General features: G+C 69.4%; 1 protein-coding gene across 7 annotated transcripts in view; it reads right to left on the bottom strand.

Annotated features, from left to right (window-relative positions):
* The window catches only part of HDAC4 (histone deacetylase 4), a 149,465-nt gene that overhangs the window by 10,792 nt on the left and 122,233 nt on the right, over positions 1 to 16,440 (bottom strand). For all 7 annotated transcript variants that reach the window (XM_045845560.1, XM_045845563.1, XM_045845562.1 and 4 more), the window contains 7 exons: positions 15,616 to 15,662; positions 12,375 to 12,482; positions 11,119 to 11,174; positions 9,395 to 9,482; positions 7,587 to 7,706; positions 6,898 to 6,995; positions 1,283 to 1,401 (listed from right to left, as the gene is read on the bottom strand). In XM_045845560.1, coding sequence (XP_045701516.1) covers positions 1,283 to 1,401; positions 6,898 to 6,995; positions 7,587 to 7,706; positions 9,395 to 9,482; positions 11,119 to 11,174; positions 12,375 to 12,482; positions 15,616 to 15,662 — 636 coding nt within the window. The remainder of the gene's footprint in view (positions 1 to 1,282; positions 1,402 to 6,897; positions 6,996 to 7,586; positions 7,707 to 9,394; positions 9,483 to 11,118; positions 11,175 to 12,374; positions 12,483 to 15,615; positions 15,663 to 16,440) is intronic.

Here is a 16,440-nt window from a genome sequence, read left to right as displayed (position 1 = left end):
GTGGAGAGCAGGGCGGGCGCAAGCCGACGCTGGCAACACATCAAAGCGCCCGGAGACGCATTACATCACACGCGGACCCCAGGGGCCGGGGCACCGCGGCACATAATGGAAGCCAGGTTCGGCTGCAGTGATTCGTCGAAGCATTTCGGTCTGCGATTCTGTTTGATCTGCGCGAGAGCAGGAGTTACGGCTTCAGGGCTTTGATTTTATAATGCCGCAAATCATCTCGTCTCGGGGGACGGGGCCCAGGGCTCTGGTCAGTGGGTGTGCTGGACACACGTGCGCGTGCACACGTCCCGGCACACACACCGACGCCGCACGTGCCCCTCCAGGACTCTGACACTCGTGTCTGGAGCGCCTGGCTTTCACCAACAGCCACGGTCCCGCCGCTGCACCCACGTCACCCTCCCACGGGCAGGAGCGCCTGACGGGTAACGGTAATCACCGCCCGAGGCCACAACAGCCTGACACTTACTAAAGAGCCGGTAAGAGCCCCGCCACACTGGCCAGCAGCCCCGTCGCCAGCTGGCCGTCAGCAGGCCAGCCCCACGCCGCAGGTGCTCCCCGGTGGCAGTGGGCACCGAGAGGCCGTCCCCTCCGGAAGCCCCGGCTGGTTTCTGATGGAAACTGGAGCCGTGAGGACCATGAGAAGGAGCCCAGCCTGGGCTCGGTGCTGGGCACCGAGGGGCTCTGAGCACAGCAGGCATGCCGGCCTCGGTCTGGTCACTTCCTCAGCCGCTGAGCCACACGGCCACACCACAGTGCCACAGTGGCCCTTTGCTTCTCTCTTTCTTCTAGTGACCCACCCACTTCCTGTGGGAGGGGAGGGACAGGCAGGCTCTCCTTGGCCATCTGTACCCTTGGGGTCAGCACTGGGGGCTGCCAGGGAGCCCCAGAGGAGTCCCAAGACTTGACTACGCTGACGGCTGTAGTGCTGGACGGTGGTGGGGCACCCAGGCCCTTCCTGTGGACCTGGGGTTCCATGCCAGCTGGTCTCTGTGTGACCTGCCCCGTGGGCAGGGCAGTTTTCACAGCCACTGCTTTCCTGTGGCAGCAGCAGGGCCGCCATCTGACACCAGCCCCTCGACATGGCAGGGAGACGGCAGCCTGGGGCTCCCCCGCGACTCTGAGCTGCACCTGCTCTCGGCTCCGTCCCCACACCGTCTCCAGCAGGGTCACGCCTTTGGTGAGACTTGAAGAAACAGTGTCCTCCTGCTGTCGCTGAGGGTGAGACCTGAGACACAGAGCAGGGCCCCGCGTGTGCTCCGGACACCCAACTCACATTTGGCAGAGAGGTTGTAGCCGCCCAGAGGCGTGGGGTGGCCCTCCACGGCGTCGAAGCCCGACGACACCAGCACCATGTCGGGGGCAAACTCGGTCGCAATCGGCATGACCACCATTCTGCAGAGGACAGGAGGAGGCGACACGGAGTCAGCGAGGGACACAGGTGCAGAGGAGGGCCTCGCGGTCTCCGACTGCACCGGCCCCGGCTCCCCTCGAGGTCAGAGGCCGAGGGCCTTGGGGGGCTGGGACCTCACAGTGCCTGAGAAGTCCTGACCAGCCAGCCCCGGGGGGCGCTGAGAGCCGCACCTGCAGTCCACAGCAACAGTGCACCCCACGGGGCAGCGGGGCAGCTCCCAAGGGTCCCACCCGAAGGTGCGGGCGGCTCCGCTCAGTTTCCCACTCACTCCCACCAGCCCTGGGCCCAGCAACAGGGCCGTGTGTGGCCGAGGCGGCAGCTGAGCCCTCTTGCAGCCCCCAGCCCAAGGGACTGAGCCCTCTTGCCCACCCCAACTCACCCTGGCTGAGCGCAGTGCACTCACTTCCTCGGGACGCGCCCCCCGCCACCCGGAGTCTGTGCTCTGGAACGTCCGACAGGCCCCGGGGGACGAAGCCTGGGGCCGGAGACTCAGTGTGTCGGGCTCCAGGCCACATGGCGCCTGCCGCCACTGCCCAGCACTGCGCGGCTGTGAGCGAGCAGACACGCACGGGGGCGGGGGGCGTGCAAGAGCAAAGCTGTGTCCCAGCACGGTGTCACTTAGAAACACCCGACGCATGTGGCCCGAGGACCCCACTCTGCCAACCCGTTGCAGACCCGTTGCTATGACTGTGGTGCCGGCCCCCGGCCTGAACACGTCCAGTCGTGCCCGCAGGGACGCGGCAATCGAGGCCACGGGCTCTGTGTACACAGTGCGCAGTGCAGTCCCCTGCACGCCTGCTCCCGCACAGACGCAGCCCACGTGAGCAGCCCCGGCCCGGCGCCGGGGGTGGAGGGCCTCTGAGCCCAGGAGAAGCCGGAGCCTCCGCCTCGGACGCTGGAAGGCGCAGGGTCTGCCCTGGGCTCCTCAGGGCCGCACAGGCAGCACGACCCACACCGGCCCTCGGCCTACAGCCCCTCGAGGTCTGTCCAGGGAGACGGGCGTTCAAGGAGCCATGCTGCTGCGTGGGCCTGGAAGCCGGGACACGCACGCTGGGAAGCACAGACACGCGAGTGGGCGCCAGCTCGCCCTGGGCGCTGCTGCGGGAGGGCCCGCCCTGTCTGGCCAGCCCGCCCGACTCACGACAGCAGCCCCACCCCAGGGCCCGCGGAAACACAGGGTGCAGGCAGCACGGCGGCCCCGTGAGTGCGGCTGCACGGGCACGCTGGGCCCCCACGCGCAGCCGGGCGGTGCATGGACATGTGTGCTCGCGGCTCGCCCTGGCGTGGGGTCTCTACGTGGTCATCCCAAACACTGGCTCAGCGGAGAAAACCCGGAGCGGCCCGAAGGCCAGGCCGGAGCCTCGAGGGTCTCCAGCACCGACCGCGGTGTCCAGCCCAGGATGTGCCGCTTCCCCCGGTGGACTCTGCTTCTGCCCGAGCCGAATGCCGCGACTCCTGAGGGCCGTCCAGCCCCATCACCACCCGCCCAACCCCTGTGCGGGGCGGGGGTGGGGGCGGGGGGGGGGGAGCTGAAAGAGCGTCCATCAGTCCTTCATGGACGCTGCAAAGGAAATGGCAAACTGGTCCCGTTTCACCTCTAGAATAAAATTGTAACAAACTTCGCCTATGCAATCGCCGCAGGCCTACCATCACCTCAGTGTTTCTACGGGGCCGCCCAGGGCCTCCTGCAGGGCCCTCCGAGGGCAGAGGGGTGGGCTGCACCAGTCCCACGGAAGCAGACGGTCTGTTAGCTATGCCCCTGGCGGTGAGCGCGCCGCGGGTCTCCGAGGGGAGAGACAGGCGAGTGCGTGTCAGCGGTGCGCCCCTCACGCAGGAGAGGTGTGAGGAGGCAGTTGCCGGGAGCAGCACCCCCGCCCCAGGGAGCCCGGCGCCCCGCAGGGCGCTGGCTCTGGCAGAGCCGCGAGGGGACGAGCAGGCAGACCGCGGGTCCAGGGCAGGGGCAGCTTCAGGCCCCATCTCTGGAGACAGCTGCCAGAGCCACTGTGTGCGCCCGAGTCCCCGGGCCAGCAGCCGGAGCAGCCGTCCCCATGCACCTGACCTCTGCTGGGGGTCCACACCGGAACCGACAGGCACCTGCCCTGCCCCCGTTGCTGCACCCCTGCAGCCCCCGCCTGTGTTCTGAAACTGGGGTCCCCCGTGCCCCCAGAGGTCACCCTGATGAAGTGGGGGCATCCTCCCTGGGCTGGTGCCTCCGACTTGAACCTGTTCTGTCCCCCCCTCCCCCTCCCCACCGTGTCTTCATGCCTTGCTCAGTCACTTTCACGGGTGTGGCCGCCTGGCTCTGCAGCTGCCACCCCCACAGGGGCCCTTGGGCCCACGCAGTGCGCCCCTCATCCCCACAGCCCCACTGCCACCACCCTCAAGGCCACCTGCACTGCTCTGGCCCTGCTGCTGTGGGACGCTGGCCAAGGCCCCTGCCTCGGTGTCCCTGTGCTCTCCGGGGCTCCCACCTCACTCCAGGCAGGTCCTCAGAGAAGCAGCACATCTGCTGTCTCTCGCCCCACCCCCATGCACTCTGCCCTTTCTGTCCTGACCTCCACCGACTGTCCCCCAAGTTGCCAGTGGCCCCCAGCTGCCCAAATCAGAGCAGCATTTTCCAGCTCCTTCCTGAAAATCGGCTCAGACACCACTGTCCCCAGCGGACCACACTCCAGGCCGCCCAAACCTGCTCCTGCTGTTTCTCTGCCCGGTACCCCCACCCCACCTCCCACCCTGTGCCCGGCCCCGGTCAGGGTCAGTCTCCTTCCCTGACCTCCCGGTGCCGCCCGCCCACCCACCCACTTCCGCTGCCAAGCTGCCCAAGGTGGCCCGTCCGACAGGCCGTGCACGGTGCCCGCTCCCCGGGTCACAGCCAGGGGCACGCATGCCCGTCAGGTTGCCATCACACTCCCTGGAGGCAGCCCCCACCCAGATGGCCCTGCACCGGCACTGGCTCCTGTGGGAGCGCCCAGCACCCCCGAGCCCCGTGGCCCCCACTCCTGGTCCGATGAGCAGGCAGGCCTCCTGGGCCGCACCGCCTGCTGGGGCCCCGGGGTCCCGGCTGAGCCCCCCGAGGGGGCAGGCGCTGCGTGGGCCGTCCTTCCTGGCCCCACCGCCACCAGGGCAGGTGCGCGGAGGGCAGTGGACACGAGCCCCCACGGAGCCCAGCTCTGTCTTCCGCCTCTGAGACGGCCGCAGCGGGTCCGCGGGTGAGACCCCCACGGGGGTGGCGTGGAGACCCCGTGAGAGGCGTGCTGGAGAGGCGGTGAGAACGCAGGGTGCTGCGGACATGCCAGAACACACGGCGGAGAGAGGCGAAGCACACCACACGGGCGCGCTGGCGCACCCCCACCTCCGTCACGCCCGGAGGGTGCCTCTGCTTTCGCTCGGCGGGGAGCGGCCTGTGGGGCGCGCCAGTCCACGGCCGCCCCAGGGCACAAACACCCCGACGCCGCCGTCCTCGCTGCCGGCAGGTGCCCACGCGGCGCAGGCACGCGAGGGGTTAAGGAAAGTGCGCCCTCGTCTCCGCGGGCACAGACCCCGGCCTCCTGCGCCAACTTCAAAGCCTCGCCCGCTGGTTTGAATTAAGCCCCCCCCCCCCCCGCCCAGGAGAAAGCGCCCGCTGCTCCTGGGTTTCATTAGGGGCCGCGTTCTTATCTCCTCCGCCGCCGGTCCGTCTCCTGGGACGGGGCTGGCAGGCTCCGAGGATCACCGCCGCCCTCCGAGGCGCGCGCTGTCCGCCGCCCCGGGTGGAGGGGGGGGCCCCAGAGAGAAGGGGAAACGGATCCTGACCCTCCTCCTCCTCCGATCATGCCCAAGGAACTGTAAATTGTGAACTTCAAAGGGCTATTTTACATTTAAATCAATATAAAACCCTGAAACAATTTTCCTTTTCAAAGCGGCGGCTCAGGCTTCACGAGGCTCGTGTGATAAGGTGTCATCGTGCTGTGCTTGGCAGGAGATTAAAACAGGACGTCGGCCCCGACTCCCCGGAGCAGGGCCACCTTAAAGGGACGAGCCGTCCCCGGCCCCCAGGTGGCCCCACCCCGCCGGCGCTGGCACAGGCCGGAGGCGGCGCTGGCAGGCATGCCCCCCCCAGGCCAGAGGGCCCCACCTGGCGGAACCACGGCCCGAAGGGAAGGCCTGCCAGTCTCACCCCTCCGACCCGTCTGAAGGAAGCTCCGCCCTCTCTGGTCTCGCCCACGCGGTGCCCCTTGTCCCCTGGGTGGCACCAACGTTCACTCGGGCACTGCCTGCGCCCCTCACCGCGGCACCGGGACATCCATTTGCAGAGGAGCCTCCTGGGGGGCCGGTCCCCGGGGGGGCAGCCAGAGTTCAGGTCTCACGAAGCTGACGTTCAGCCGTGCACGTGAGCACACTCTCGGACGCTCTGCCCGGGAGACGTTCTCTAACTGGGCAGGGCACCGACCCACGTTCCACCGCGTCTGATGGAGCACGCAGATTCAGTGTAAAACACGGAGACCAGCGGGAAAAGTGACTCAGGTGAACACCTGGGCGGGCCCTCCAGGAGGCGACCGACGAGTACTTCCACGGACCGGTCCCCTTGTTGGAGCAGCGGACCGAAGGGCTCCCCGGCGCAGACCCCGAGAAACTGCTGGGGTCGGAGATGGGGCCCCCTCCGGAGGCGAGCGAGCAGGTGCTGCGAGGGCCACGTGGCTGCTGCAGGCCGCACAGGAACCCGAGGCACATCTGCAGCCGCAGCCTTTGCGGAAGCTCGGCCCCCAGGATGGGCGGCGGAGGGACACCACAGGACAGGCCATGGGACTGGTTCCTGGCGCTCTCTCGCCAGGGCTCAGGGCGGTCAGACTTCACCCTGAACAGCCCCTGCCTCTCCCCCCGCCCACCAGGCCGCCCGCGCTGCTGCGGAGCGCCCGGATCAGGGCCAACAGTGGACCCGGAGTGGGGCAGCCGGCCCCGCAGCTCTGCTCTGGGGGCCCAGCAGGAGGCACAGGAAGCCCCTCAACGGGCACGGCCCGCCCCGCCCTCAGCAGAGGAGCAAGATGCCTTGCGGCTGCTGCCTCCTCGTGGACGTTTGCAGGGAACGGGTCAGCAGACGGCAGCCCTCCAGACCCAGGCGCTGGCTCTCCACGCACACCCCAAGCTGCGCTGCCAGGGCAGAGACGCCCCCGGTCTCCGGGGCGAGGGTGCACGGGCAGGGGCGCCGCCGACAAGCCGGGGTGGGGGGGGGGGCAGCCTCGGAGACCCCGCCTCCGGCTGGAAGGAGGGACTGGGACCCAACCCCAGGCCCCAGGGCGCCGCTCCTCCAAATGCAGCGACAGAAACCCCCATCTCTGCACGTGCACCCCGGGGCGGGCGGGGGGATGGGGGGCTCCCTGAGGCGGGTCTGAGGTGCTCAGACAGGAAGGTGGAGGTCAATGCCAGTGAGAGCGGGGGACACAGGGGTGGGGTTCGGAAAGGTCCCAGGGTGCCTCGGGGACAGGAAGCCAGACGCTCACCTGAAGGCAGCCAAATACTCGGCGTCTCCCATGGGGGGGTCCAGGCCGCCGGTGAAGGCCATGTTGACGTTGAAGCCCACGCCCGGTCCTGCGCCCACCTGTGTGAAGCAGAGACACGCACGTCGCAGACCCTCGGCCCGGGAGCCCCGGCACCCTGCGCCAGCCTCACTCGTGAGTCGCCAGGCCCCACAGCCCGACACACCGGCAGCGGCACGTCCCCAGAGCTCAGGGGTCCCCCAGCCTGTCCTCCTGACCGGTGGGAGCGGGGGAGGGCTGCCCCTTCCGCTGGCCAGGGCAGGGCCCGCAGCTCCCTGCTGAGTGACAGACACAGGCCACTCTCTCACCTTCCTTCCAGGAAGGGAGCGGGGTGGAAGCCCCACCGCAGGGCCTCTGCTCGGAGTGCGGTGGGCTTGCCTGGGCTCAGGGTCTCACGAAGGCTCTGAGCCGCTGTCCCCGGGGCTCAGGGGCGCAGGCACCCGGCACAGGGCCGGGGAGCTTGGCCCACGCGGGAGGGAGCCTGCACCGCCTCTGTCTGCCTGGAGCCAGCGCGTCAGGACAGCTGGCCGCTGGGCACACACGGGCTGGGACCGCAGCTGCCTGCCTCCAGCCGCCCCCTGGGGGCTCTGTGAGCAGGGGACCCCGCCTCGACCTCGTCCGGAAGCCCCCCCACGCCCAGGAGGCCCACACACCTCATCGGGCGCGCCGCTGCCCGGGAAGAAGTTGCCGTCGTCGTAGCGGTGCAGGGAGACGTAGAGGACGCCGGGGTCACTGTAGAAGGCCTGCTGCGTCCCGTTGCCGTGGTGCACGTCCTGTGGGCGAGGGCTGGCTCAGTGCCGGCCGTGCCGGGCCGTGTCCCAGCGCCCCTGGGGCGGGGGCCCGGGGCCCAGCAGGAAGTGAGTGGGGCCGGGTGCGGGTCCCCAGCACCGGAGCAAACTGCGGGCCTCGGCAGTGACAAGGGGCTGGCCTCTCAGCCCCACCTGAGGGAGGCCACGGTTTTCCAACCACGTGGCTGACTTCTCACCTGCTGTGTCCATGAAGGATGAGCCACCCCCTCCACCCTCTGACCCCGGCTGCTCGTTGTCAAGCACGGGGAAGGTGCCCGCTCCGCACCGACGCCGGGATGCGGCAGGGGACCACCCGCAGGGCGAGGGGCAGGCGCACCAGGCGCACAGCGCCAGGCCCTGGCTCCACGCCAGGTTGGCAAGCCACCTCTCCCAGTCCCACACAGGGGCAGCTGGGCCTCCCCCAGGCCCGAGACCTCGTGCTCTCGGGGCAGGACCTGGAGGGCCACAGGGAGGGGGCCTGCCCCCACAATGCGTGGGCGAGGCGCTGCTCACATGCCAGCGACCGGGGAGCCAGGGGGCCGCTCGAACCCTCCCGCCCTGTAAAGCCACCCGTGGCTGCGAGAGAACACGGGGCCGCTGTGGACGGGGCGGCAGGCACGCCCCGCTGCGCCTACGGGACGCGGCTCCACCTGCCTCGGGGGGCTCCCTGAGGCGTCTGGACAGGTCCCTGGCTTTCGCCAGGTGCTGCGGCCGCACCTGCGTGGTGCACACTGTCCCGCCGCGGGGCACTCTCACGGTGTGGCATCCCCCGCACGGCACCCGGCACGCCCCCGGTGTCCCCCATCACCCCTTCAGGAGCCACGGAAGGGCTCGGGGTGGGGGTGCCGGGCACACGGCCGCTGGCGACTTGCTCCAGGGGTGCGTGCTCCCTGAGTCACGCCGCCGGGGCCACCTTGGGGCCACTGGGCCTCCGCGACCAACACCCACCCTGGGTGCGTGCTGGGTGCTCTGCGCTGTGTTTCTGGGTTTTCTCTTCTTCACCAAGAAGAGCTCTGCATCAGAAATGCTATCCCCCTCCCAACCTCATGTTTTCCTTGAGGAATTACGAAGTTAACAGAAATACCAAAGAGAACGCCCCTCACTCCCCCCTCTCGAAAAAACGGAAAGTGAAATGACAGCCAGCCCCGCCCCCCACCTGCGGCGTGGGAACGGGGAGCCCAAGGGAGGCCCCGGGGGCAGCGGAGCCGTGAGGAGCAGCACCCCTGCAGGCACAGGGGCAGGCGGCAAGGGCAGCGCACGCTGTGTGCCCTGCGCGGAGGCCAGGGGGGCGTCTGCGGGGGAGCGAGGCCCAGAGCAGTGGCCAAGGAGAGTGTGGCTGCACACTCAGACGAGGGGGTGGCCACCGGCAGCCCCGCCACCTCCTGACCTGCCTCCCAGCGAGGCGTGGCCAGCAGTCGCCCTCAGCGGCAGGGGCACCTCTAGGCTCACATGTCGGGTGCGGACCCCACGCAGCAGCTGCTGTGAAACAGACCTGCCCTGCTTGGGGCTTTGTTTCCGCATCCTCGACGCAGTTCCAGTGGGGGAGGTACCCAAACCTCAGCGTGAGGGAGCCCGAGACCCCCGCCCGCCCCTCCACATGGGGCTCGGTGCACCCACAGGAACCGCAGCCCCAGCCCCGCCCCCGCCCTCGCCCAGGGGGCGGCGGCCCTCACCCAGTCCACGATGAGCGTCTTGCTCACGTTCAGCCTCTGCTGCAGGAGCTTGGCTGCGATGGCCACGGAGTTGAAGTAGCAGAAGCCCCTGCAGGTGAGAGTCGGAGGGAAGACACGGGTTCAGACCAGCTGTCACACACCTTCCAGCAGAGCCGCCCGGAGCCCAGGCGAGTCCGAGAGGGTCTGGGGAGCGCACAGCTTCCACACAGGGGCCGGGGAACCTCAGGGGACACTCACGACAGACGGACCCACGGCCCGCTGCGTGCAGACGGCCCCGCCCCAGTACGGACACCCGTCTCTCTGCACCAGCGCCGCCTCCTTGCTGGCCTCTGGAGAGACACCACGGGCCGCAGAGCACGGGCGTGGCCTACTGCGCTTGGCCCTGCCCACCTGTCCCTGTGCTAACGCGTGCCACAATGACACAGGGTCACCCCAGCGACTGCCCGCGGCTCCAGTCTCCCTCAGGAGAGCAGAAAGTCAGAGAAAGTCATCGAGACAAAACGAAGCTCTTCTCCGTCTGGACTCCCACAGAGCTGAGTGGCCTGCCTGTCCTGCTTCTGGAACCCAGGCTGCACGCCGGGAGCCCAGCCTGGCCCCAGGCTGTGCACCGCCGCCCGCGGCGCGGTGGAGGCGCGTCCCCAGGAACCCTCCCCCGCAGCGCACAGGGGCCTCTGCGTGTGCTGCTCAGAACGTGCGACCACTGAGGCCCTGGGGGGGAAGCCGCTCCGGAGCCACGGCACCCGGCCCTGCTCCCCACTGGCCCGGACGCGTGCTCTGGGCCCGGGGGTGCCCAGTGACGTCTGGGCGTGGCTGCAGAGACTGCACCCACAGTCCACCCCGGCAGTGGTGAGCGCCCTGTCTTCCTGTGACTCCTGCGGGTACCCGGGGCTGGCCCTGCCCCCGGGGTCATCTTGTGCTGTGCCAGCGTCTCGTGGCTTCTCCGTGCGCCCTCTGCACTTCCCGGCTCCACCAGACAGAGGTGTGCGCACGCTCCCCGCTCTGCCCGGTGACAAGCCACCCCGTTCTCCGGGCACAGCCCCGACGTCACCTCCTCCTGACTCTCCCGGCAGCGCGGGGGGGCCTGTCTCCCGGCCCGGGGAGCCCGTCGTGTCCCCTGGGGGGGCCTCCTGGGCCAGCGACACAGCCCCTCCCCCCAGGCAGCAGAGGCACTGGGCACAGCAGCCGAGGGCAGGAGTCAGCCCCGAGGCTTTGGGCCGGGGGGCGTGCACCTGCCACCAGCTGTCCACAGCCACGGCAGACCGGGGTCCCCCCACACTCCACGTGCTTCCCCGGCCACCACCTCTGACGTGGGCACGCACGTCCACGGGGTCCAGAGCCCGACGAGGGGTCCCGACGGCTGCCGACGCCGGGCTCAGCCTCGTCACCCCCGACCGCCAGCAGGTCCCCCACGAGGCCGCCTCGGAAAGCAGCTGAGGGCGGGACCAAGAACACGCGGTGCCGGCGCTGGCGGGCTCAGCTCCCTCCCCCGCGCTCTCCCAGCAGACCCGACGCCTGGGAGACGGACGGCTGGCACACTCGGCGGGGTCTGCGGACCCTCCCTTCCCTGCCCGTCTCCAGTTCTCCTCCGCGCCCCCACCCACCGGCAAGCCGGCCTCTGACCCCGAGCGGCCCCTGCTACAGCGCAGGGCACGGGGCACACCCTTCCCAGCGCCCGAGGGCGTCAGAGCCGGGCACCGGCACCGCCCCCGCCCACCCTTACTCACATTGGCGTGCTCTCCTCCGCGTGATGTCCTGGGGGGCGGACCACCGCAAAGCCGTTCTGCACGAGGCCCCAGGTGGGGAGACGGGGACAAGAGACAGGGGCGTGTCAGTGAGGACATCGTCACAGACGGACGTCCGCAGGTTCAGGGGGCCCACGAGGACGTGGCTTCACGCTGCGCCCAGGCCAGACCCGGGACTGGACAAAGGGCTGTCTGTGGGTGTGGCTAAGACGCGGCCCCTTAAAGTCGGCTGGCGATCCGTTGCTAAGGGAGCACCGTCCTTGACTTTCCACGTCTGCCAGCCTGCTGGCCGGGCAGAGGGGCTCTGGGAGGGCCGGGGGGAAGCCTCGGCCCCGCACGATCGGGACGGTCTCCCCAGGGAGCAACCTGACGGGGACCACGGGTGCAGATGAAACGGAGGGGCTCGGACTGGGACAGACGTCACGCCCAGTCCGACCCTAACGCGAACTGCAGCTCAGTGCTCAGGGAGAGGGCAGTGAGGCGAACAGACGGCCCGTCACCTCCCACGAGAAGCATCTTGGCGGCCACAGGGAGCAGCACCCGCCCACCCTGCCTGTGGAGGGGTGCCCTGCAGCTGCTGCGTCCAAGGGACGCGTCCAGCACACGCGCGCTGTACCACCGAGGGGGCTGCTGGGCCAGGTCTGCAGCAGCCCACCCCCCCGCCCCCGGGCCAGGGCACGTCCCCACAGGAGCCCCGCCCACCCGTGCCCAGACTGTGCAACGGCGCTTGGCATGCGGGCCCTGGGTCCCTGCTGTCACAGTGGCCCTCGTCTCCCACTGTGGGGACACGCCGGGGGTCCCCGGCGGTGTCGCGGCAGGAGCGGGGCCGTGGCCCAGGGACACACTGACGCTCAGCAGAGCTTTCGCCACGCGATCCAGGCGTGCGACAGAGCAGGGCGGCCAGCAGCCCGCAGGAACGCTGCTCGGGGGCGCTGCCAGTAAACCGGGTGCCCGGGTGCGCCTCAACAACCGCCGCCCCCACCCCCTGCCTGCAGAGCGCCCCCCCGGACCCGGACCTCTGAGGGCAGCCGGTGGTTCCCCAGCGTGGGGATGTGTCCTCGGGCGCAGCAGCAGCTGACAGAATAGGGGCCCCCTTACGCCCGGGCGGGAGCCGTCACCCCAGTCACATGACTGTCTCCAGGGCGTCTCGGTGGCTGTCCCCTCCCCGGCCCCACCCCGAGGCGCCCAAGCACCCGTCCTCGTGGGAGCCCACGTCCTCGGCGTCCGCACTGACTGACCTTCAGCTCCCCCGTGGCCACCTTGAAGACCAGCTCCACCACGCAGCCCACGGCCAGGCGGGCCGCCCCCGATGAGTGCACCTCGTTCCAGATGGTGTCGCTGTCCACCTGTGGGGGCAACGCGCTGCGGTGAGCGCCGGCCGGGGCCTGACCTCCGACACCCGCAGAAGGGGCGCCGGCCGCCTCTGCGCGGATTCTGGAACGTGCCCCATGAGTCCCCGAAGGCGAGAACAGAGCAGCGAGCGCGCCGACGGGAACACGCCGGGTGCCACCCCGTCCGCACGTGGAGTCTCCTCTCCGGCACCCGGCGCACCGGGGCCAGGAGCAGAGAGCTGAGGCCACCTGGCCAGCCCCCGCTTTTCACTCCGCACACCGTTCAGTCAGACTGACGAGCAGCCAAGAGAAACACCGGAACGAGGCCTCTCCGACCCCGGTCCCACTTTGTGCTGGATTTAACGAGGAGCAAACACTGGGTGGGCCCCACAGGAGCGGAGGGGGCGGCATGCAGGCGGACGGCGCGTCTGCCCGCTCGCCACTCCACTCCGAACGACGCGGCGTGGCCTGGTGACTTCTCCGGGTGTGAGGTTTATTTGCTGAGGCGCATCCGAGTTTTTAAAGCTCTGGTTATTAGTGCAGGAGAGAAAGCAGACAAACTTCAGCGACCAGTTCCGCGAGAGCGCTTCCTTGCGGGAGGGCGCAGGTGGGCGGGCGGTAGGCAGGAGCCTGGGCCGCAGGCACCCGCCAGGGACAGGCAGCCCGGTGGGGGTTTGGAGAGGCGGTGCGGTGAGGCAACTGCCTGCCTTTCATGGGGTGTTTGCACAGCCTGCCCGCGTGCCTCCTCCCCGAGTTCACCTCCTCTTCGGGGCGCTGGAGACACGGCCACAGCAGCTGCACTCGGCGTGTGCTGGGGGTGCTGCCGAACCTGCCCCTGCCCCTGCCCCTGCCCGGCGGGTGTGTCTGGGTGCACTGCCCCTGCCCACCCGACAGAGACGCTGACCGTCACGTGGGGCAGCCAGGCGGTTTGAAGCGCACAGACGCAGGGCTGGAGCCGTCGTGGGGCGGGTGTCACACTGTGAGGGGAGGGTCACTCTTCCCAACGACCGAGCCGCCGTGTCCTGTAAACAGTCCCCGAAGGCCGGAGGAGCGCCGCGCGCTCTGCCGGCTCTCCTCGGCTCTGGTGCTCCGCTCCCGCGGACGCCGCCCCCCGCTGCCCCGCACCCGCTCGCCGCGGGGCCCTCAGTCCAATGTGGGGAGGCCCCAGACGGAGAGCCGGCAGGGCGACTGCCAGCCGCCTGAGCCTCCCGGACACCAAGGCCACGGCTGGGCCAGCCCGAGGCTGCACCTCTGCGGACTGCCGGCTGTTTGCGCACCACCGCCCAGGCTGCCCCTCTTCCTCCGCCGCGGACCTGGGCTGGAGGGCCCAGGGGGCAGTGCAGGGACAGAGAGCGAACCCGCATGCCACGTGCTCGGAAGGTCTTTGTGCCCTCCCTCTGTGCACTCAGGGTCCCGTAACACCCTGCCCAGAGCCAGGGACAGAGCCTGCCCCAGAGGGACCCCAGGGAGCCCAAGACCTCCCACTGTTTCAGGTCTGGGCTCTGGGGAGGGGGTGCAGCCCAGACACAGGACCCACCGGGCGGCAGCCCAGCTCAGGGTGAGGCGGCTGTGTGGCTACTAGTGCAGGGCAGGGCCCGAGACACACTGTCCCGCAGTGAACACGGGCATGGACTGAGGGGACGGATGGGCGGCCTATGAGGAGGCAGGGCACCCAGGGCCGCCAGGGCACCCAGGGCCCGCCGGGCACGGACTCTCCAAGCCTCACTAAACGGGAAGCCTGTGGCAGTGAGGAACCGAGCGAAACAGCTTCTTCTGTGTAAGTCTCAAAACCGGGCAACCAGCGCACCCGCCCTCCCTCAGTGCAGGAAGGACGACCCCCACAGCGGAGCCTCGCTCAGGATGTCAGAAAGGGCAGAGCAGCCTCTTCTCGCTGCTGCATCGCTTTCGTCACCCGCACGGGTGTCCCCACCACCCTTGGGCTCCTGCGGCCTGCTGTGCTCCCCGGGCTGGTCCCCAGGCTGCCCCTGGGGCCCTGCCTCCTGCTGCAGGCAGCCACGGGAGCAAGGGGGAGAGACACGCTGGGGCCCCCACTTCTAGCTGATCACCCCGACAGCATCCCGGCCCAGGCCACATGGGGCGTTTCCCACGGCCGTGCTCGGCGCCCCGGCTGCGTGGTGCCCGGGTGTGGGGCGGGTGCTGCTCAGCCGGCGGCCGGTCTGCACTCACGCTGGGGAGGGCCCCGGCCGAGGTCCCTCTCAGCTCTCGTTTGCAAACTGAAAGTCCCACCGTGCCCGGCGCTGGCTGCAGGGCTGTGCAAGCGAGTCCGGGCTTTTTCAAGTCTGGCCAAAAGTTTGCCCTGAATTAGGAGACTGCAGCCCCCTTACAATTCAGGACGAAACAGCTCTAGAAGGGCTTGGTGGCGGATGAATAAATGCCGCGGATCCCCCTTCTGACGGGATAATTTTCAAAGCAGCGATTTTTGTAAAGACTCAGGAAGAAGACAATTTTGCTCCATTTCCATAACAGACTCCAGACCGCGGGCTTCGCCCTGTGATCTGTAATTACGCGCACACCCCGCGCTGCGCGCCGGGCCCCACGGCTTTGTGGTCCACGCAGTCACCCCCGGCCTCCGCTCCACCACGAGCGAGGGGCTCTGGCTGGGGGCACGGGCCCCTGCCCTGGGGGCGGCCAACACTGCCCGAGCGTCTGCCCGACCTCGCCTGCCCGAGGGCGCCGTGGCCCTGGAAACGCCGGAGCACCACCCAGCCGCCGGCTCGGCCCGCCTCACGCGGCCCCGGCACCAGGCTTCCGCACGCCAAGCCTCGCGGGGGCTTGGAGCTGGAGGGAGAGCGGGCAGGACCCACACTCGCCACCTGCGACGGACGCGCAGACCGCGGCCTGCCGTGAGGAGACCCGCCGCACACCGGACCCCACTTCCTAGGGCGGCCAGGGTGCCAGACGACCCTCCCCGAGGAAGGTGCCGGAGTGCAGCCATCAAACGCTTCCAGGCTCACGCGGCCTTTGAAGCCACACGTGTGAGTGAGGGGGGCGGCCCCACCGCCAGCCCGTTCATGGAAAACACCTGGCAGCCATTATCCACTCCGCGGAGAGCAAGGCGGCGGCTTCTGTGACCGCCGGGACCCTGAGAACAAACAGGACGTTATTTACACATTAAAGAGACACTTACCCCGACACCACCACAGGGCAGCCTGACGAACATGGACGTCAGCGAGCCTGCCGGGAGAAGGAGAGCCGGAGTCAGAGGGCCGAGGTCACAGGGCGCCCGAGCACAGCACGGGCTCTGGAAACGCTCGGGCACCACGGAACACGAGTCACGTGTCCACCTCGGAGGGCGGACTGGCTCCAAAGGTACAACCGCACCCCCCACGGCCAGCAGGAAGGACAGCACCCGGTGGGCAGTGGGCCCTGGGCTCGCCCTGCCCTCCTCTTGGGGCAGGGGAGGCCCCACAGGGTCTCCGCTCCCGGCCCGAGCAGGTGCACCTTGCACGGAACAACCCACGCTCCTGACGGCTGCGCCCACGCGTCCGCACAGACCTCGCCATCACCCAACCCGACCCGGTGCCACGGTGAGCCTCACTGCCAACCCTAAGCCTGGGGAGAGTCTGAGGGCCCCAGCAGCCCCCACACTACAAAAAAGGGAAAGGGGCCAGAACACGGGGAGCCCTTTGGGACACGAGGGGTCTTTCTGGAATGTGAGACGGGACAGGCCACCCCACTGACAGACGTCTCCGTTCGCTCGGACGGGGCGTGAGGCTGCCTGTCTGGGAGGAGACGCCGGGCCCAGGCCTCAGGCGCCAGCCTCCACGTCCCTTCCAGGTGTCACCATCAGAAGACAACCCCTCTGACTTCCAGGGACACTAGGGGGTGACCGACCAGCACCCCCTCCCCAAGGGTCCGCAGTGCACCCCACCAGCCAGGCCCCGTGTCCCCGCTCATCAGCTACGCAGGTGTTACGTGGGGCGGAGACACCTGCGGGTTCAGTTGGAAGAGA

The sequence above is a fragment of the Phyllostomus hastatus genome, unplaced genomic scaffold (assembly GCF_019186645.2).
Source record: "Phyllostomus hastatus isolate PE091 unplaced genomic scaffold, TTU_PhHast_1.1 phas_contig_477, whole genome shotgun sequence".
NCBI classification, from domain to species: Eukaryota; Metazoa; Chordata; class Mammalia; order Chiroptera; family Phyllostomidae; genus Phyllostomus; species Phyllostomus hastatus.
Note: the sequence above shows the minus strand (reverse complement) of the source record. Positions and strands in the feature narration are given on the sequence as shown.